General features: G+C 57.4%; 3 protein-coding genes across 4 annotated transcripts in view; 2 read left to right on the plus strand and 1 right to left on the minus strand.

Annotated features, from left to right (window-relative positions):
* Positions 1-3,508, plus strand: part of WDR18 (WD repeat domain 18) — an 11,595-nt gene extending 8,087 nt beyond the window's left edge. The window contains exons 8-10 of the mRNA XM_042893511.1: positions 472-638; positions 2,075-2,143; positions 2,442-3,508. Coding sequence (XP_042749445.1) covers positions 472-638; positions 2,075-2,143; positions 2,442-2,573 — 368 coding nt within the window. The 3' untranslated portion in view covers positions 2,574-3,508. The remainder of the gene's footprint in view (positions 1-471; positions 639-2,074; positions 2,144-2,441) is intronic.
* A 1,140-nt stretch (positions 3,509-4,648) lies between these two features.
* Positions 4,649-9,922, plus strand: GRIN3B (glutamate ionotropic receptor NMDA type subunit 3B). Its single transcript, XM_042893508.1, has 10 exons — positions 4,649-5,059; positions 5,924-6,510; positions 6,594-7,644; positions 7,837-7,982; positions 8,094-8,209; positions 8,315-8,466; positions 8,565-8,729; positions 8,811-8,878; positions 8,970-9,239; positions 9,304-9,922. Exons 1-10 carry the CDS (start codon positions 4,649-4,651, stop codon positions 9,326-9,328), a joined length of 2,991 nt encoding a protein of 996 aa, XP_042749442.1. The 3' UTR covers positions 9,329-9,922.
* On the minus strand, positions 9,848-20,810 carry TMEM259 (transmembrane protein 259). Of its 2 annotated transcripts, none has more exons than XM_042893510.1 (11): positions 20,558-20,810; positions 18,164-18,430; positions 17,775-17,889; positions 16,503-16,613; positions 15,508-15,630; positions 15,091-15,191; positions 14,392-14,449; positions 14,201-14,284; positions 13,574-13,706; positions 13,128-13,227; positions 9,848-12,463 (listed from the first exon to the last, which is right to left on the minus strand). In XM_042893510.1, exons 1-11 carry the CDS (start codon positions 20,777-20,779, stop codon positions 11,621-11,623), a joined length of 2,157 nt encoding a protein of 718 aa, XP_042749444.1. In that variant the 5' UTR covers positions 20,780-20,810; the 3' UTR covers positions 9,848-11,620. The 2 variants fall into 2 exon arrangements, with proteins under 2 accessions (XP_042749444.1, XP_042749443.1); XM_042893509.1 differs by having other exon boundaries at positions 17,721-17,889.
* Between the last annotated feature and the right edge of the window lie 304 nt (positions 20,811-21,114).

Here is a 21,114-nt window from a genome sequence, read left to right on the forward strand (position 1 = left end):
GGGGGGGGGGGGCTGAGAGCCACAGGGGCCGGAGGTCCTGCAGCCAATGCAGGGATATGGGGAGCAGTGGGAATTTGAGTGTGAGCTCGCAGCGGGGGGCGGAGGGGGCTGCTGACAGAAAGCAGCAGCCTGTGTGGGTAAATGTAGTAATTAAAGCGCTCGTTAGCTCTGCCAAACGAGTGCATGTGATAGATCATTACCAGGAGGCAGCAGCGTGAGCCGCAGGGGCTGACGGATGGCTGATGCTCCCGCCGCTGGGCCCCCCCCCGGGGGGGGGGGATACAGTGTGTCCCTGGGGGCTGAGAGCTGTGCTGTCCCACTGTGCTGGGGGGTGAACAGGTCCTGGCTCCTGCAGCTGCCATCTACTCCTCCAGCTGTGTTTGTTCTGCCCAAGAAACATGCTGGGGGGGGGGGGGGGATAGAGAAGTGACCCATCCTCACCTCTCTGTCGTCCCTCCCCCTGCTCCTCAGGTCCGGTTACGAACGCCTTCATAGTGCTGGCTCCAGCCAACATGCTCAACCCAGATGGGAAACCCAGCGTGCCTCTTCCTAAATTCAGCAAGCACCTCTATGGCACTGAAAGCACTGATGAGCAGGGCAGCGAGGGAGTGACGCTGCGCCTCGGGCTGCACCAGCAGGTACTGGGCAGGAGGAAGGCATTGGGGGGAGGGTTTGCATGGGGGGGATGCAGGATTCTCCTCCAGCTTGATGTCTGCAGCTCCTTGGGGTCTGGTGAGCTCCCCTTGTGCCGCTGGGGAAGGACCTGGTGCCCTTCTTGTTTGTGGAGTAATGCACAGAGGGCAGTGAGGGTTCCTGCAGTGGGTCTGGGGCTGGTAGGATGGTGGCTCGATGGCTTAGAGTGAGGCAAAGGATAGGGCTCACAAGGCCTGAGCTGACTGGAGCATTCCCAGCTCCTGGGAAAGTGTGGGCTCATCCCTGCACAGAACTGCGTCCCATGGGTGCTTCCCTTTCCTCTCTCCTCTCTCTGCCTGTCCTGATGCTGCTCAGCTCCCCCTGGTTCTGTTTCCTAAAGCTGTTGGACTGCCCTGATGGAGCTCAAGTCCTGCCAGGCACTGCCCCTGCTCTCAGCTGCCCCTGGGCTGCTCTTGGCTGCAGGAGAGTCACTCCAGGTCTGAGGCACTGCAGGGCTCTGGCTGCATCCCCTGGAGGCCGCCCCTGTGCCAGCTGTGGTGGCATGGAGGAGCTAGAGCTCTGCTGCACTGAGTCCTGCATGCTGAGATCCTCTACTGAACATCCTCTTTTTTCTTCTTTCTTTCTTTCTTTCTTTTTTTCTTTTTCTTTTTTTTTTTTTAAACCAGAGGCTTTTCCCCCACTCCATAAAGTCCATTCTCCAATGCAGTGAAATCCATTCTCCCTCCCTTTGTGCTCCCCTTGCAGTCCTGGCTGGTGCAGTCATTTGTCCTCCCTGCCTGGTGCTGTGATGTGGGCTCTCTCTGCTGTATGTCAGTGCTGAGCCCCAGCCTGGCCACCCCCAGGCACAGGGACTGTCCTGTGCCACGAATGCTCACGGGCTCACTGCCATCCCTGTCTGTCTGTCCCTATCCTGTTTGCCAGCAGCCCCAGAGCTTTTCCCTCCTCTGTCAGCATCTGTCCCTGGGAGAAGTGACAGCACTGTCCCTGCTGATGGATGAGCTCCATGCAGCGCGGTGTCAGCCCAACCAGGAGGGACTGTTTGCCTGCAGCTCAGCAGAGGGGCTGGAGCTGATTTCTGATGTCAGCATGCCAGGGGGAGCAGCAGTAATATAATAAACCCAGAGCCTTGTGCTGTCCTCCAGGCTTCCTCTGCTGTCAGACCCCTGCATTGGCACCCTCAGGGGACTTTTTTTGGGACCCCTCCCCAAGCACAGGCTTTTTCTGTTTTGGAGAGGGGTTGCAGCCATGCTCTGCTGCTGCAAAGGATATTGGCTGTACCCATGGCACTGCTTCCTTTTTGCTTTGCTGAGTGAAGGGGACAGGGGACATCTTCACCTTCCACCACAGTGTGCCCTGTGCTGGGGCTGCTGGGGGAGGGCCCAGGTCCTCTGTATCAATGGTTTCCATCTGGTCCTTGCAGGAGTCTGGGGAGAGCTATCTAGAGAAGGCTGAGAAGATGTACTCTCAGATGTGCTCAACGAGAGAAAAGGTGAGAGCTGCTCTGGGGGGAAAAGGGGTGGAGAGGCACTTTGTCCTGAGGCAGATCCTTCCAGGGCTCCTGTGGCAGCAGAGCTGTCCCTCAGGGCGCTGTGCAGAGCTGGGATGGGGGAACAAATCCTGGAATCCTCTGATGGTGTCGGAGGGACTGCAGCTTTTGGAGGGGAGATGAAGAAGGGACGGGATGGAATGGTTTGGGATGGGCTGCTGTCCTGGTGAGCGCCAACCTCAGCTTGCTAGAACTGAGCCCCAGGTCCTTGACGTTCTTCTGTCGCATTTTTCTACCACAGAACCTGATGGGAGACCAGGAACATCTGACGATCCAGGTGAGCGAGCTGGAAGAGGAGGTGAGCACCCTCCGGAAAATCAACAAGAACCTCTTTGACTTCTCCGCTCGCATCATCACCAAGCCAGCCAAATGAGGAGGCAGCCCCCAGCCCTCCCCCAGCCCCTCTGCCTCTCTCTGCCCAGCTCCTGGGGAAGAACAGCCACCCCGTGGGCACACGCAGACGGGCAAGCACGTGTGGCTCGCATCCTCACCAGCGCCTGTCAGGCCACGTAACACACCAAGGAGCGTTTGCCCACTCCCTCTGGCCTCCCTTTGACCACACAGGACTGAGATGGGGCACGGGGGCCGTGGGGCTGCGTGTGGTCCCAGCTGGCTGCCTGCAGGATGGCGCAGGGATGGGGCTGAGCAGTGCAGCTGCAGTGCAGACAACTGCGGGCAGAGCGTCCCCGCCTGCGCTGCCCTTCAGGATGCAGCTCCTGCTCTTCTCCTCTCTCTTCCCCTGGCCTTTTTATTGTTTCTTTTTGTTACACGACCCTGCGGCGCAGACAGAAAATTGGGTTTTTTCACCTCTCTGAATGCCAGTTTGAGATTGGATTTTAGAGACACCTTCTGCCCACCCCTGGCTGGGAGATGCTGCTCACTGGACCCTTTGCATCCCCGACCCTGCTTGGGGCTCGGTTTTGCTCCCATGCAGCGGGGGCTGTGCAGCTCCTGCCCTCTCTTGGGCACCCCCAGCCATCAGTGGGGGCACTGAGCCTGAAGCTGTGGGCCCTGCGCCCCTCGGGGGGCTCTGTGTGTGTCTGGGCAGGGGAAGCATGGTGCTATTTCCGATCTCGTATGTTGACAATTTATATATATTTGGATCCAGCTATTTTGTTTTCCACGGTGTTCTGGGGAAATCAGCCTTTTGTATTGTCACTAGCATGGCAGTGGGGGTGTTGTGGGTTTTCTTTAGGTTTATTTTTTACATAAAAGATTTGTTTTTTATAGTGAAAGGTGCCCGAGGTTTCTCTTGACTCCTCCCCCACCCCCCCCAGTCACTTGCTGTTGCATACCCAATGCTGCCAGCAGGGAGGTGAGTTCTCATTCCTTCGGAGTCATTGAGCCATCCTCCCCCCCGAGCTCCCTCCCTGAGCCTCCAGAAGCCCCCAAAGCATCCACATGCCCCGGATCTGTGCTCCTGGAGCGCAGGATGCTGTGGCAGAGGGCTCACATTGCAGCAAGGAGCAGCGGTTGGCAGTGGTGATCCTGCTGCCCTCCTCCCCCTGCTTTGCCCTGCAGCCCCCGGGGGCTTTTTGGGGCTGGAGCAGGGGCACCGTGTGTGGGATCTCAGGGCACAGCTGTCCCCATTTGCCCCGGCACACCACAACTGCTTTCAAATGCACTTCAATAACACAAGTGGCCGTGCAGCTCGCTCCAATGCCAACTCGTTTAGATAATGCTTTTAGCTTAATAAGCCACATTTCTCTTTTTCTCTCCCTCCCTCACTCCTTCCCTTATGACATTTGGGATCGACGTCGATCAACTGCAGCACGGAGCAACGCGCAGAGCCCGGCCTTTGCGGGGACGGCCCCCAACCGCCCCGGGGCTGCATTGCTTCGAGCGCAGCTCCGCTCCGAGCCTCCCTCTGCTCCCTCTGCCACTCGGGCCCCGCACATCGGCCGCTCACACGGGGGTCGGGAGCTGCGGGGCCGCTCTTTGCCAGGGCTGTCCCAGCTCCCTCCCCCGCTCTGATCTCCGCTAAAGGAACTCATTAGCTCTGACTCATTACATTTGTCTGATGATCAATATTTTTTTGCCAGCTGCTCCTTGGCTTTCTCGTTCGGTTTTCTTTTCCTTATTAATGTAGTGCAGCCTCTCCCTCCCCACCTCCCCATCAGCGCAGCGTTCTGGCATCGAGCGATCCTCGCACCGCACCGCGCCTCATTTTCGGGGTCTCCGCTTTGCACCGCGACTGCTCCAGGATGGCCGTGGGGGGACCCGGGGGTCTCCTCCATCCGATTCCGGGGGATGCGCGTCCCCACCCGGGCGCTGCGGGGCGGGCGGGGCTCGGGAGGCTTCCCGGCGGCTCCGCTCCCCCCAACCGCGCTCGGAGCTGCGGGGCCGCTCCCGCTCCGTCCCGTCCCGCCCCGCCGAACGGAGCTGCCCCCGCCCCCGGCCCGCCCCGTCCCGCCCCGTCCCGGCCCGACGGGCGCAGCGCGGGGCCCCATGGAGGGGCTGCGGGCGCTGTGGCTGCTGGCGGCCGCGCTGGGGGCTGCGGGGGGACACCCGCATCCCTGCCGCGGTCCGAGCCGGCCCGGCCCCGCCGTGCGTCTGGGAGCGCTGCTGCCCTCCGCCTCCTCCGGCCCCGTCCGCGCCGCTCTGTCCGGTGGGGGTCCCGGGGCGGTGCTGCCGTACAACCGCAGCCTGGAGGTGGTGGCGGGCCGTCCGGCGGCGCGGGATCCGGCCTCGCTGTTGCGGTGGCTGTGCGGGGCTCTGCTGGGGCGAGGCGTGGCGGCGGTGCTGGCCGTGCCGCGATCCCGCCGCGAGCTGCTCCAGATCGACTTCTTCGCCGCGGCTCTGCGCGTTCCCTTCGTCAGCGTCGTCGGCAGCTCCCGCGCTCCGCCGTTCCGCTCTCAGGTGAGTGCCCGTCCCCGAACTGGGAGCGCTCCGTCCCGGCCCCGCACTCCTTCTCCATTCTAATCCCGTCCCGGCTCCTCTCCGCCATCATCCCGGCTCCATCCCACCCCTATCCCTGCCTACCTCTGTCCCCATCCCGGCTCCATTCCAGACCCCATCCCAGCCCCAGTCTCCACCCTTATCCCGCTCTCATCTCGTCTCTGTCCCAACTCTATCGTGGTCCCCATCCTGGAGGAGTCAATCAGGGCTCCTCAGCTTCATCCCGGACCCCATCCCACCCTTGTCCTGGCTCTTTCCCAGGCTCCATCACAGCTTTGTCCCAACCCAATCCCACTTCTCAGCCCAAGATAGCCTAGGATGTGTGATGTCCATGCTCTCCCATGCCAGATGAGCAGAGCCCCAGCCCTGTGTCCCGGGGGTGGGTTTGTTCCCCTCCCTTCCCTTAGCCGCCTCCCCTCTGCAGTCAGATCCCATCCACTTGAGGCCGTTATCCCTTTCGTAGCCTCAGGAGCATTTGGGCTCCCTTCACCTGTTGTAGGGCTCAGCCACAGCTCTGCTGGGAAGGTGACTCCATGTCCCAGCATGCAGTGGCTGTGTGCTGGCTGTGTCCTCGCAGTGCCTGCATGGGGCTGGGGGCCACACACAGCCCACGGTGCTGGCAGCCCCCACCCTCCAGCGCGGGCACTGGGCGCTGCTCCTCAGCACTGAACCACATTCATGGGCTCTGCATGCCTGCAGTGCTGCATCAGCAGCGGGGAGGTGGGGGGGAGCCACGGCCTCAGTCCACGCTGCTGCTGGGGAGAGGAGCTGGGAGGGAGGTGGGACAAACAGCAGAGGGTCACCTGCTGTCCTATGTGCCCGCAGAGCCCCTTCCACTTCCACATGGACCGGCAGAGCTCGCTGGAGACGCTGGCAGAGGTGCTGGCGAGCATCCTGCAGGCCCACGAGTGGCGCGAGGCCACGCTGGTGCTGTGCCGCCCCTGGGATGTCACCGCCTTCCTCGACCGTGCACAGCTCTCCCTGCACACTGTGCTGGATCTCCGCTGCCTGCATGAGCCCAGGGCTGAGCGGTGCCTCCGGCAGCACCGGGAGCATCTGGGAGCCCTCTCCGGCCCCACGTTGGTGCTGGGCTGCGACTTGCGGCGCGCACGGCGGCTCTTCAGGGCAGCGGAGCGTGCAGGGCTGAGGGCTCAGGAGGTTTGCTGGGTGCTGGGCTCCCCGCTGCACGCCGCAGAGTTGCAGGGCGAGGGGCTGCCCGGGGGGCTGCTGGCCTTTGGGGAGGTGGGCGCTGCACCGCTGGAGGCCTTTGTGCGTGACGCAGTGGAGTTGGTGAGCCGTGCCATCGGCAGCGCCGCTGCTGTGCGCCCCGACCTTGCGCTCAGCCCCCCCATGGTGAACTGCAACGACCACAGCGGGGACAGCGCTGAGTCCTCAGGGCTCTTCCTGACCCGGTGAGCACCACGCTGCTGCTCCCCCATCCCCCTGCCCTGCCCTCCCCAGCGAAGACCCCTCCGTGACCGCCTGCTCCCCACAGGTTCCTATCCAACACATCTTTCCACGGGCGGACAGGGTTGGTGCGGGTGCAGGACGGGACGCGGGTGCAGATGGAGCAGCAGTACCGCGTGTGGAGCCTTCAGCGCGACCTGCAGGGACGGCCTGCCTGGGTGACAGTGGGCACATGGCAGCACGGCAAGCTGCAGCTGGAGGAGGGCGCGTGGCAAAGCCACCTCCAGCGCAAAGCACCCCCAGAAGGGAATGGTGGCACTCGTGCGCGGCTGCGGGTGGTGACGCTGGTGGAGCATCCTTTCGTCTTCACACGAGAGGTGGATGAGGATGGGAGCTGCCCCGCCGGGCAGCTCTGCCTGGACCCCGGCACCAATGACTCGGCCGTGCTGGATGCGCTCTTTGAGGAGCTGAGCGCTGAGAACGGCTCTGTGCCGCGGGAGTACAAGAAGTGCTGCTACGGGTACTGCATCGACCTGCTGGAGCGGCTGGCCGAGGACGTGCCCTTTGACTTCGAGCTCTACATTGTGGGCGATGGGAAATACGGCGCGTGGAAGAACGGGCGCTGGACGGGGCTGGTGGGGGACCTGCTCAGCGGCACGGCCCACATGGCTGTCACCTCCTTCAGCATCAATTCAGCACGCAGCAAAGTCATCGACTTCACCAGCCCCTTCTTCTCCACCAGCCTGGGCATCCTGGTGAGGACCAAGGACACGGCGTCGCCCATCGGGGCCTTCATGTGGCCCCTGCACTGGACCACGTGGGTGGGCATCTTCGTGGCCCTGCACATGACCGCACTCTTCCTCACCCTTTACGAGTGGAAGAGCCCCTACGGAATGACCCCCCACGGCCGCAACCGCATGAAGATCTTCTCCTACTCCTCAGCCCTCAACCTCTGCTACGCCATCCTCTTTGGGCGCACCGTCTCCAGCAAGACGCCCAAGTGCTGCACCGGCCGCTTCCTCATGAACCTCTGGGCCATCTTCTGCCTCCTGGTGCTCTCCAGCTACACGGCCAACCTGGCGGCCGTCATGGTGGGCGAGAAGACCTTCGAGGAGCTCTCGGGCATCCACGACCCCAAGGTGGGAGCTCTGCTTGGCTGCCTCATGGGGGTGGGAGGGGCAGGACGGGGCTGGGTTTGCCCTGTGGCTGCCCACGGGGATGTCCTTACTGGACGCCTTGTAGGAGCTGCTGCTTCACTGGGGGGTCCCAGCCCCTCCTGCCCGGTGCCCTCGACCCGTGGGGGGGTTCTGACACCGTGGTGCCCCTTCCAGCTGCACCACCCCTCGCAGGGTTTCCGCTTTGGCACCGTATGGGAGAGCAGTGCCGAGGAGTACATCAAGAAGAGCTTCCCCGAAATGCACGGGCACATGTGGCGTTACAATGCCCCCACCACCCCTGCCGGTGTCACCATGCTCAAGTGAGGGTCAGGAGCACGGGGGGGGGGAGGAGGGGACCCTCCTGTTCCCTTCTGTCTGCACACCCCGAGCCTGGAGGAACGGCCCCCCCCTGAGTCCCTCAATTGATGCAGGACGGAACCCCCCAAGCTCAACGCCTTCATCATGGATAAGTCCCTGCTGGACTACGAGGTGTCCATCGACTCCGACTGCAAGCTGCTCACCGTAGGGAAGCCTTTTGCCATTGAAGGTGGGCAGGTGCACAGCGCTGCGGCTGCGGGGGGATCCCTGGGTACTGGGGGGGGGTGAGCCCCAGTCCCAGCGCTGCCTCTTTCACCCCTGCTGTGGGGGCCAGGCTACGGCATCGGCCTCCCCCAGCACTCACCGCTGACCTCCAAGCTGTCAGAGTTCATCAGTCGCTACAAGTCAGCCGGTTTCATGGACCTGCTGCACGACAAGTGGTACCGCATGGTGCCCTGCGGCAAGCGCGTCTTCGCTGTCACGGAGGTGGGGCAGCCGGACCTGGGGGGGGGGGGGAAGGGGGGCTCTGCTGGTGTCCCCTCCCCCCCTCCACACGGACACTGCTGACCCCATCAATCCCACAGACCCTGCAGATGGGGATCTACCATTTCTCGGGGCTGTTTGTGCTGCTGTGCATCGGGCTGGGAGGGGCGTTGCTCACCTCGCTGGGGGAGCACGCCTTCTATCGCCTCATCCTGCCCCGCATCCGCCGCCAGAAGCGGTTCAGCTACTGGCTGCACACCAGCCAGGTGAGGAAGAGGAGGGCGCTGCCTTCCTCCCTCCTCCCCACAACCCCGACCTCCTTCATCACCCCTCCTTGCGCCCCGCAGAAAATCCACCGCGCTCTCAACGTGGGCACGGAAGAGCAGAGGAGACAGAAGCTGAGCCTGGAGCAGAGGTAAAGCGCGGCACGGGCGCCGCTCTCCTGCTCCCCCCAGCCCCGGGGAGGCAGAGGAGCCTCCCGGCCCCAACCTTCTCTCGCCCCCCAGGCGCAGCCCCCAGCAGAACCCGGCACCCGAACGGAAGGAGGTGCGCAGGGTGCGCTTTCATCTGGACACCAGCGAGGAGCCCCCAGGGCATCCCAGCAACGGGTTGGTGCAGGGGGAGCGGGCAGAGGGCGAGAGGGAGCTGCAGGAGCTGGAGGAGAAGATCGAGGCGATGCGGGAGCAGCTGCGTGCGGCGCTGCTGAGGAAGAGCGAGTTGGTGTCAGCGCTGGGTACAACGAGGGGCCCAGGAGCGGAGCAAAGCCAGGAGGACAGGTGAGCACGAGGGGTTTTAAAGCGCGTAACAGGAGAAAAACCAAGCCTGCGTTTTCTCTTCCAGCTGCACTGTGAAAGCGGCAGAGTAGAGCTGACAGCTCTGCCCCACGGCCAGCTCCCAGCCCTGCCCCAGCACGGCAGCCTACAGGGCTCAGCAGCCACAGGAGACCCCCACGCTCCGAACCCAGGAGGAAGGAGCAGCCCCAGGGTCAGGGCTGAGATCCCAAACCCCGGAGAGGCAGCGGCAGGGAGCTGACATCACACCGAGCTCCGGAGCCACAGCCAGAGAGCGCAGCCCCCTGGGGCAGAGGGACGGACAGCAGCAGTGCCGGCCCTTCCTCGGGCTGCACGGAGCAGAGCCCAGCCTCAGCGCCTCCCTCCGAGGCAGCGGAGGAAAGAACTGAGTCCAAATGCAAAACAGCAGGGGCAGCTGTCAACAGCCAGGGATGCCCCAGGCCCGTCTTCCGTGCAGCCCTCACTTGTGCAGAGGTTGCACTGCTGAGCACAGCAGCCAGGCCTGAGCTCAGCCCTCCTCCAGGATCCTCACATCGCCTTCCAGCAGAACCCCATCCCAGTGCTAGCAGGACATGAGAGCAGCACCAAGCAGCTGTTAGATATAATATTTATTATTATATACAAACACATTTTGTACATTAAATAGAATGAACTCTACTCCTCATTCATCAGATGATTTGGTTTGTTTTCCCACCTTCCCTTCCCACCCCCTTCTAAGCCTATGGTTACTCCTTGCTCTTGCACCCTGGCACATCCACGCTCAGGATCCTCGTCATGCTGCCCGGCCCTCCCAGGAAGGCAGCTGCAGAATGCTCTGCCCTGTGCCCCACAGCAGCACCCAGGGCTCATCGAGCCAAAAAAGAGAAAAAAATAGGAGGGCACCCATGTGGGAAATGCAGAGAAAATGAAGCCAGAGGGGCTGCGAGTCCCCACGCTGCCAACGTGGAAACCCAGCCCTGGTGGAAGCCACAGCAGCGCCTCGAAGGGAGAGAGGGGCTCTGGTGCTGCTGAAGGCTGCAGTGCCCTGCAGAGCCCCCCTCCTCCACCTCCTTCCCAGCAGGTTTCTCCCTGAGCTGCTCTCATCCCAGCCCTGCACACACAGCGCTCTCCTGCATCGCTCTGCTTCTGCAGCCCTGCTCCACCTGCAGGTTTTAAGTCCTAAAAACCCCCACCTGGGTCCAATGGAGCCCTGGGGCACCAGGTGTAGCACACAGGACTGGGGCACGAATCCGAGCTTCACCTTTGCTGCCAAGGGAATGAGGGAAAGCGAGGTGAAATTTGCCTTTAGTGTTTTGGTTCTTTGCTAAACCCACAACAGCTGAGCCAGCACGATGCCAACCTCTCCTGAGGGATGGGGCTGATCTTAAAACACAAACGTGTCCCATTTAAGGGACAAGGCACTGAAAAACAAACAACCTCACCTGCAGCTGCAGGTGCCGAAAGCAGAGCTGTACAGGGACAGAGCTGCTGCCCTCCTCCTCCCCTACAACAGATACTGAGGGGACACTGATGCCATCTGCCTGTGGCATGGCAGGAGCTCTCACTTGACACATTGAAGAGGGGCCAAACTCACCAGGGTCTCACAGAGTCACCAGCAGCAAAGGGGACAGCATTCCTCCAGGGCTGGATAAAGCCTTTACTGCTTCCAACCACAGACAAATGTGTCCTTCCTTGGGTGGATGCTCTAAGCTGGACCTGGACACTTCTCCCCCTATAAACCCACCGACTAAAGACAGTTTAATGTCAGGAGAAAAAATAAAAAAGAAAAGAAATGGGGCTAAAATGCAGTTTCTGCTTTGGTTATTACCCAGCTTTGCTCTGGTGTGAGCAGCTCCAGTGTTGAAGGGAGGTACTGAGCTTCTTTTCCCCTAGAAAAAGGGAGGTGACTCGTTTCTCCTTGGTTGCTCTCCCTGAAGATGCTCTCCCTGCTCACACACAGCTGCTATTCTAACCAGAGAGTCGCCGTGCACACACGTGGTTTGTCACAAATCAGCTCATGTTTGCAAGCAACACCCAGACTGCCAACACAACCTCAGGGGGGCAAAGAAGAGCTGTGACAGCGCACTGAGAACACGGCCAGCCTGCTCACCCACAGCTCTGCAGTGGCACAGGGCTCCCCAGGTGCCTTGCAGGCAGAGGGAGCCATCGTGTGCCCTTGCTCCCTCCTCCTTGCAGGGAGAATCTGGCACCAAGCAGTGCACACTGTGCATCTCTCTGGGGAGTTCACTGCAGCATCTTTTCTCTGTCCCAGCTGCTCTGCCTCCGTTAAGAGGAATTCATGGGTTAAGGATGATGGTGAAGTGAGAAATAGTAACAAACGAAATCCAAATGCCTTCCTGGCAGTCCGGTGTGACAGAAACAAGGACTCAAGACAGGCTCCTCAAGTCTGGCTCTGAGCAAGGCCTGGAGCCAGCTGTACTACCTGCTGGTGCTGGGCAAGGGCCGCTCTCCCCCCGGTCCCCAAGAGCACAGCCCAAGAGTTTGTCCTGATCAGTTTTCTCCACAAAGGCCGGAGGGGACTCTGCCACGCTGCCATTTGCAATGCAGTTCTTGCCACTGGGCTTGGCTTGGCTGTCCGAGCTCTCCGCAGCCTCAGTCTGCTCTGCAGGGGAAGGGCTGAGGTTGGAGCTCCCATCCTCCTGCACAGGGACGGGGGCAGGAACTGCCTCTGTGGCAGGGGAACCATCTGCAGCAGCGACCACAGAGGCTGAAGTGACCTCGATGGTGATGGAGCCCATGGCAGCGTCCGGGTGGTCACTGCTCACCCTGATGCGTGCGACCAAACCGGAGGCAGCAGCAGCATCCTGAGGGTTCCCAGCAGCCACGGCTTCGTGCACCACGTTTGGCTCCAGGAGAGAAGAGCTCAGGTCAGAAAGAAATGAAGCCTCTGTAACGATGGCTGCTGTCTCAGCAACCCAGTTGAGGTCGCTCCCGACAGAAGAGGCTGCGGCCGTGGTGACGACGCTGGAGGCCTCGCTGGGGGCCAGAGCTGCTGGGCTGCTGCTCTCTCCGGAGGGGCCAGCAGGCAGGTGGGGCTGGTGACCCCCCACCTCCGGCCCAGCTGGGGTAGTGTTGTTGTTGAGGTTGTCTTGGAGAGTTGTTTGAGTGCCCTGACCCACCTGCTGGTTCTGCAGCAGCATCTCCTGGATTCTGATCTGTCGGAGAATGGCTGGCAGCTCGTAGTGGTGGAAGAAGTAAATCATTGAATGCTGGAGATGGTAAAAGGAAAGGAATTACTCAACAGGTTTGGGCTGCAAGCCTAGACACACCTTGCAAAACTATTCTGTCATCCCTATGTAAAGACAGGGACCAGAAACTGGATGATCTTTTTAAGACCTGATCTGAAATTGTGCAGAGATTTATCCCTTCTGTATTGAACTCCTGCTGTCAGAGAGCAACTCCAAGAGCTCTGAAGGCAGGTGATGGAGTAGGGGTGAGAGTGAGGTTAAAGGCATTTCTCTCCAGCCCCACGTTTGCATCTCACAGCACAGAGAGGGAGCAGCTCAGCACAGATCCGATCCATTCCTCAGCCTCTACATGGGAGATTCTCAGTGGGATTTATTCCAGATGAGACAGGAATCCTCCCCTAACACTCCTAAAGCTCACTTGACATCAGCCTATTGTCAGTCACTGATGTGAGGAGTGACCAAGTCCTGCAGTGCGACAGCTTCCTCTCGTCACCCCTTTTCCAAACCTGACACTCAAACACAGTTTGACACAGAGTTTGATGAAGCCCAAACCACAGCTTCACACCCCTTTTTGACACTGCAGAGCCTTCTGAGGGCTGCAGAAGAGACCAGGGCTGAACTCACTGGACGGCACCTGCCCCCATACGTGGCTGCAGCAACCTGAGCAGGATCAGCAGCATCTCACCTGGATGAACAGCCACGAGGTGACCAGGGCCAGGCTGCTGTACTGCCCGTTGAACCGATAGTGGTAGGCATAGAAGGCAAAGTGGTACAGATAAAAGAACCTGCACAAAGAAAGCAGCAAACATCAGTGGACAGGGCAGAGCTGAGCTCCTCTCTAGTCGTAACTCTATTCTGAGCTGGTGAATCTTGCACAGGGAGGTCTGTGCAAATGTGTAATTAGCACGGCTTCGTTGCGAGCAGGACTTCAGCTGAGCAAAAGAAAGGGGAGGGGTGATTCCTGACAGTCATACTTGAGACCCAAAGTGGGAATAAGTGCTCTTTGGGCCACAGGGCAACTCCCAGAGAGATATACAGAAGCTCTGAAGAGTGGAAGTCCTCCCTCCAGTTGGAGAGCTAAAGAAGGCTCCCACCAGAGACTGGGAGCTGCAGGGAGGTGAGGTCTCTTACCTGAGCCAATGCCTCTTACTGGTATTGGTGTGGCAACAGATGGCATCATACTGGTCAGCCAGCCACACAATGAGGATGATGTAAAATGCAGTCGTGGTGTCGTTGAAGAACTCTGACATGATGGCCTCCATGCCTACAGGACAGAGAGGGGCCTGATATCAGCACCCTGCAGGGCAGACAACAGCTGCAGGGCAGCAAAAGTGCATGGCAAAAAGAACCAGAGCAGGAAAAAGAAGATCCCTGTTTAAAACAACAGCTGAGGTCAAGCAAGTCTCACTGCTGACTGAAGTCACCACACAGAGGATCAGCTGGCCCTGGACAGCAGAGATCTCAGTGGTTTTGATTGTTTCTTTAAAACCCAAATCATGCTAATGGAACGTGGTTACACAAAGTGTGAATCTAACATGAACTAAAGAGAGGAATGGGCAAAGCTTCAGTTTATGTGATTTCCAAATAAACTGCTTTTCCAGGGGACTCAGAACGGCCATGCAGCTCACTGTGCCATCAAACCTCAGAGCCTCGTGAAGGGCAGACACAGCATCTGCTGTGACCAGGTCACAAAAAGGGAATTATACCTCCCACAGAGGGGACCTGCAGCACAAATGCAAGAAGTGAGCATGTCCTTACCTACTAGAGCCAGAATGACAGTGAGCAGGGGAGCTGCAGGGAATGCAATCGTCATGTTCATTTCCAGCATCTGTAACAGGTCAACTGCAAGAAGGAAAAGTGTCACAGGAAGAGAACACGAGGTCAGGGAACCCTGCATCACTCCACATTCAGAGCACCTCAACAGCCCAAATCACACAGAAGATACTTACCAATGAAGACAAAGATCTGATGGTGCGAGTAGCGTAAGAGCATCGAAACAGACAGAGTCTGAAACAGGAGAACAGAACCACTGTCAGGTTCCTGTTGGGATCACATCACAGCAGGGGCTCAGGCAGGCAAGCTGGGACTCGTGATGTTGCTGTGCACAACCCTGTGTTTGTGAGCTTGTGGCCAATTTCTCAAGGAGTAATTAGGACTTCACAAAGAGCAATTAATCTTCGTATTACTGCTGTAAAATAGACAGCAAGTAATTTGTTTGCAAAGAGACTGATTTTGAATAGTTGAGCAGAGGCCAAACCAAACAGCAGCAGAGCTGGAACTGAGGTTTCTTCCCATTCTGCACCTGTGCTCCTCCCAGGAGCTCAAACTGTGTGACCTGATGTAGGGAACCTGCTTTGGCAGGGGGGTTGGACACCATGATCTCTGGAGGTCCCTTCCAACCCCTACAACTCTGTGATTCTGTGAAACTGCCTGCCTGACAAAAGTCACCCTGCATTGCTTTGATTTCTTCTCTCGCTGGTCATAAAATGCTCTTTGCTTTTAGGACTCTAAATACCCACATCAGGGTGGGGAAAAGAAGAGCAGAACTCCATCAGCTTAGCTTTAAAAGCAGCTAAGAGCTCAGGCCTTGTAACAGCAAACCTTGCTGGGCTCAGAGTCCAGGGAATGCCCAGCTCCTCCCAACTTACAAATATGACCATGATGACAAAGGCTGCCAGGTAGGAAGTTCTAGCCATCCACATGCTGACAAAGCGATAGTGCTCCCCAGACACCACGTTGCGAAGGAAACCTGGGAACAGAGCAAGAAGAAAAGCACACAGTGCCCATGGAATCGACTCACAGAACGAGAACAAACCGCTGGCCGTGTCTGAGATCCACGCCAGCATCCCTCACAGCTTATTGCCATGCAGTGCAATAAGGCCATAGGAAATCACGTCTGCTGATGTCTCTTCTCTGCTGTTTCGTTTTGTCCTCAGCAATAACATCCCTACGTAACACAACGAGCTGCTCCCTGTGTTAGAGGTTAACCAAAGTCAGCAGATGACATCCATGCACCTGTGGAAGAGCAGCACCCCCTCTGCTAAAGTGATTCCTGCAACTCTTACCTTTGTTCTCTTCGTTTTCAGCTAAGGCTTTGACACTCGACATCAGGATGTCATCATAACCCAGGAACTCATCCAGCAACAGACGACTGAACCTGTCCCCAAAGCACTGATCCCTGGTAGGATCTAGAGAGAAGAGCAGAGCAGTTACACCTCATCCTTTTTAAACGTGAGCACAGTCTTCTCATCATTTAGAGCAGCCTTGCAATTGCACTCAAACCTCTGGCAGCGTAACTGAACTGGGCAGGACGGGGAAGCAAAATGTCACACCCTGACAAATATAGCCACGCTGCTAACATGCTGATGCCAATCAGGCTGCAAGAATTCCATCTGTGCTGTCATACTCTCCACTGCCAGACACATACAGGGAATTTCTCTCCTGGGTTTGGACTGCAGCCCCAGTAACAAAGGGCTCTCTCTCTAGCAACAGCCCTCAGGACAAGCCTGTGTGCAGCTCAGAGGGGCTGGCAGGGATGTTTCTGCAGCCAACTGGGCTCTGCCTGGTGCTGGTGAGGCCCACAGCCCCCCTTTCCAACACCTCCATGCAGCTCTCATGAAGCACTAACATGTATTCTACTGTACACTGATCAGCCTGTAAAAAAATAGCCCCAAAAACCACGAAGCCCAGCAACAACCTGTCAGTAAGTTACTAAGATATTCATGCAGGAACTCTTCCAGGTGAACTGAAAAGCCCAGGTCAGTAAACAGACATTTATCATTGGCTCTTTCTTCAATGAGAAAGCAATGCTAGACGTGACACGAAGGCTCAGGCACCACAACAGGCTCCAGCATTTCAAAACCCTCCTCTTGAAAAGGCTGCAACCAGCTGAAGCAACAACAATGCTCCACAAAGCTCTCCTGCACGGAAAGCGAGCGCCATCAACTGTTAGAAACAGTTCCCACAAGACTGAAGAGGAGCTGAGATGAGTGTGAAGTTTGGAAGGGAGCTGCCAGCATGCAGGTATCTCTGCAGACACATCCCCAGCTCCTTTGCTCACCCAAAGTCACCACCATCACAGGGATGCTGAGGCGCTGCCGCGTGCTCTGGGACAGGCGCAGGAAGCCGTACTCCAAGGAATACTCCACAATGTACTCCTCCTGTGGCCACACTGCAAGAGAAGGTGGGAAGGGAGGCTCAATAGAAGGCTGTGCAGGCAGTCAGCAAGAAGAAACAGGCCCTCTCGTGTTTGTTTTGCTTTCAGTTTGCACTACGAAACCTTTTTAAGCTCCAATGGAAAGGAAGCGTTGAAGCATCAACGCATGAATCACTCCATTTGTAGCACAGATCATTTTACCATGGCAATGCACTCTGTCTAAACGTTCAACCTGGTGTACTTACAGGACAGAAGAGCTGGGAAAAAAAATGCTAACAAGATGGGATTTTCTATCTACATGAAGAAGGGGCACGGTTCTCTCTCCTGCCACACTGCTGGATCATTTCCAGTTTGGTATTCAGCACACACAGCACTGGATAATGTGGCTCACACAGAATGTAGGCAACCTGTTAATTAAGGTATTGCACCAAAACTATTTAAACATTGCCCAGTCTGAAGAGCCTTAATGATCTCAAATACAGGACTAATGAGTTCTGGATCAGGATCAAGCAAAGCTTTGCAAGACCGAGGGAACAGTGCTGTTGTTTTGTCCAGGCTCACAACCCTCAACATCAGCAGCTCAAGTCGTGCTGAAACAAGAACAGAGCAGGACAATATTTCGAATGAGGCAGACTATCAACACAATCTTGCAATCTACTCCAACTTGCTTGGTGGCTTTCAGGATTAGTTTGCAATTGCAGGCACTGGTGTTGACTCAGGGACCCAAAATATTGTTAATACAGTAAGGAATGTGCACTGCCAGATGGATCCCTGCAGGTTTCCAGAGGACAGCAAATGCAGAACTGCTCAGAAGAGGGAGGTTTACATTCAGCTGACATAGCTGGCACTGATTTGCTGCAGAAACACGATGCCAGACCAGAAGGCTCCAGCAAATCTTATAGCCCAGATGCACCCACCCAACTCCCAGCCTCCCTCCAACAAAAGAAAACACAGTGCTGTAGATCTGGTGTCAGGAGTGACAAGATTCACCACAGGTTAAAGCAACAGGGATGGCCAGGGGACAATTAAGGTCGCTAAGTGCAGGCCCAGGGAAGCCAGGAGAAGTGCAGGGAAGATGCAGGGAAAGGAGAGAGCACAGATAGGGATTTAAGTTGTCTTTACCTGCTCTGGTTAGCATCTCAAACTCGGACACAGTCTCCCGCAGAGGCTGCATACCTTTAGTGGCTGCTTCACTAAATGAGAACTCCTGGCTTTCGTTGTGGGCCAGCACCTCACTGCTGCTCATCCGGGACGGCTTGAGGAACACCTTGGGCTCTATATCCAGCTCAAACTGTTGGGGAACAGCAGCACAAGAGGTCAGGTTAGCAGCCAGGTCAGCTCCAGGCTCCCATGCTGTCTGTGTCCCAAGTCACCAACAGGAAGACAAGCGAGGTCATTTGCTCAGGCTTTAACTTCTACCTTCAAACATCAGAGGCTAGCCAGAAAATGCAGGAAAAAACTGAGGGAACACAGATTCTGAGTGACTGAGGGCACACAGGGGGACCGCAGCACGTGCATCAAGCTGTTTCATCCCAAACCCACGCTCACAGGGAACACATCCTTACCTTGATAGAGCTGTTTTCAAACATATCCACAGTCATTTCCTCTTCTTCCTCCTCCTCTTCCTCAGCCGTGGCCTCAACAACCATTCCTGGACACTTCTCAGCACCACAGAACTGAAGGAAGATGGGGGCCCGGCTGGAGTTGCGTTGGATTTCCACCCTCAGGATGCCATCACGCGGCCATTTGTCCCTCACGTGCTCCAAACAGTTTATGGGCGAGCGGGAAAAGGCGATGTGAATGTATGCCAGGATGAAGAGCACAAAGAGAGCCTACACACAGCAGGAAAGAAAGCAGAGGCTGTTCAGCCCGACCTGCTGACAGGCTGCTCGGTTTCAGCCACCTCTCCCTCACGCACAGACGCTGCAGGTGGATGAGAGCCTTTAAGCTTTCTAACCCTCTGTATTGGCACCAAACGACACAACAGCCCCAAATCAACTCCTCTCCCAGCTCCACAGCTTATATAATACCCCCTTTGTACTTCGTCCTTCTGATACCTCGCTGACCTGCTGAAACCTCATCTTTCTGAGGTAAACGCTAAGAGGCCTAAAGCTTTGCCTGGGAATGAAAGCTCCCAAGGTGCCTTTGACCAAAACTTCTCCATTACTGCGCCGTGCTGGGGCTGAGTGCAGCTGGCTGCCACCCAGGAGGCACAGTGCCACGTTAACACACATACTGCCTAGGGTCAAAGAAGTGCTGACTCTCACGAAACCACGTGCAAAGGGCCCACTGCTTGCCTCTGTGCACAGCACTGAGCTCCAGCAGCATTCAGCGCAGGTACAGAGCACTGCTGCTGAATTCCTACTGAATTCTCCCTCGTTTCAAAGCACCAAAGCGTTTCCAGGAAGAAACTGCCAAGCCACAGATTGGTTTCTGTCAACCCAGCCACCAGGAAAGGCTACTCAAGCTTATTCAGAAAGGTCTTAAAGCACTGGGATCGGTTTGATTTCTGCTCAGCCAGGCAGACGTTAACCACAGGAGGGAAATAAACTGAACTCAAAACAAAAGGCTGCAGAGGACTACCTGCAATTACTTGGGTTTGTGCCACATCCAGCACGACAGAGCCACGCTCTGGGCTGTGGGGTATCAGCATTACAGCACCAATAACACAAACACACCCAAGGCAGCAGCAAGAACCAACGCCAGGAGTTGGGTTGCAAAGGTGTATTGTTATCAGAACAACATGGATTGCTTTAAAAGCATGCATTTGGCCCAAAGCTCAGACAACAGCCAGCCTACCAATGGGACCTCCGTTAAAAAGACCTTTCAGCACGTCATTCCTGACTGAAAGATGCTTTCAACCCAAGGAACAACTACAAGTCACAGCAAAACAAAGTGAACTAATAAAACCCATTTCCTACAATGAAGTTACTCAACAGTCCAAAGTTCAAGCTCCAAAGAACACCTGTCTGTAAGCAGCAGGGCTGCATTTCACGCATTCGCTTTCAAAATTAAGCATTAAGATGCTCCTTCTTGATTAAATCTGTCCTTGCCACGCATTGTGCTTGATCTATTTGTTATGAATAAACAGGCTGCTAACATCACATCTGCAGAGGAGCAGCAGAGGGGAAAATGCTGGGGAAGGTAACCCCAAAACAGATCCCTGATGCAGGGAGAATGGTGATGAAAGCAGCATGGAGCAGCACCAGGATGCCAAGCACAGCATGCAGGCCACAGCCTGGCCTCACACCATTATCCTCACACAGGGGGGCTGAAAACACAGCTGCCTGCTAACCCTAAGGGCAGAAGCAAGGATCTCTTCTGGGAATACTTGAATTTTCTCAGCCTGCTTCAATTAAAAGCAGGTGGCAGCAGGAACTTCTCCTGGCTGGGCTGCATGACAAAACCTGAACGTTTACTGGGCAGGGAGAAAAAGGTGCCCATGTAGTACAATACAGGGTAACCTAGATGGGGCTGGATTTTAGAACCCTGGATTCCCAGGGTTTAGAACCCAGGGCACAAAGCACTCTGTTGTTACCTAGCTGGCTCTCCTTTGCCCCCTTCTATTATTTCCAGAGGTGGGGGAGGACACACAATGAGGTCTGGAAGCCACAGGGCAGCACTTCACCTCACACAGATAGCACCAGGCTGATGTATGGTCCCCACAGGGGAGGCTGTAACTTCCATACCCTGCAGAATTCAGCTTTGCCACTCCACGGACCTCAGATTACATCAGCAAAAACGCAGACAGGTTTCACCTGTCCGCAGAGAGGACGCCCTGCACACAGCTGAGGGCGTCGATTACAGCGAAGAAAAACGGCGATAAAACAGAGCTTTGCACCGATTGCACCCAGCGGGGACGGCGCTCCATCAGCACGGCAGCGTTCGGGTACCTCGCGTGTGTGATGTACACAAAGACAGACTGCTAGGAACCCCCCTTTCCCCCGACCGGGCCTCACCTTGAGCAGCACGAAGAACTCGAAGACCCGCCTGAAGGAAGGAGGGAAGAGCCGCGCGTAGGTCACAGCCATCTTGAAGAAAAGCGCGTGGAAGAGGCGGTCGCGAACATTGATCAGAGGGTTCTGATTGAGGGCAGCGTTCCTCCCAGCCCGGTTAGTGCCCCCCGCGGCCCCGGTGTGGTTGGCCGGGGGGTGCTGGCCTTGGGGCTGCGCTTCGGACATCGCGGGGCCTTGGGGAGGCGCTCAGCACCCCGCGCTGCTCGGCCCCGGCCCGGCCTCCCCCCGCAGCCACAGCCGGGCACGGAGCGCTGCAGGCCCGGGCGGGGCTCTCAGCGGCCCTCGGAGCGGCCCCGCGGCGGCGCTGCTCGGATGGGACGCGGCTCCCGAGGCGGCTCCGAGGCCATGAGGCGGCTCGGAGGCGGCGGTACCTCCTCCTCTTCTTCCTCCTCTCAGGGCCCCGGCCGCCCCTCAGCGCCCCGCCGCCATCTTCCGGCACACACAGCGCCGACGCAACGCAGCGCCGCGAGGAATTGTGGGACGGCGGAAGAAGGGCGCCT

The sequence above is a fragment of the Lagopus leucura genome, unplaced genomic scaffold (assembly GCF_019238085.1).
Source record: "Lagopus leucura isolate 7727_CA_CO unplaced genomic scaffold, USGS_WTPT01 145-19_obj-0_obj, whole genome shotgun sequence".
Lineage (NCBI taxonomy): Eukaryota > Metazoa > Chordata > Aves > Galliformes > Phasianidae > Lagopus > Lagopus leucura.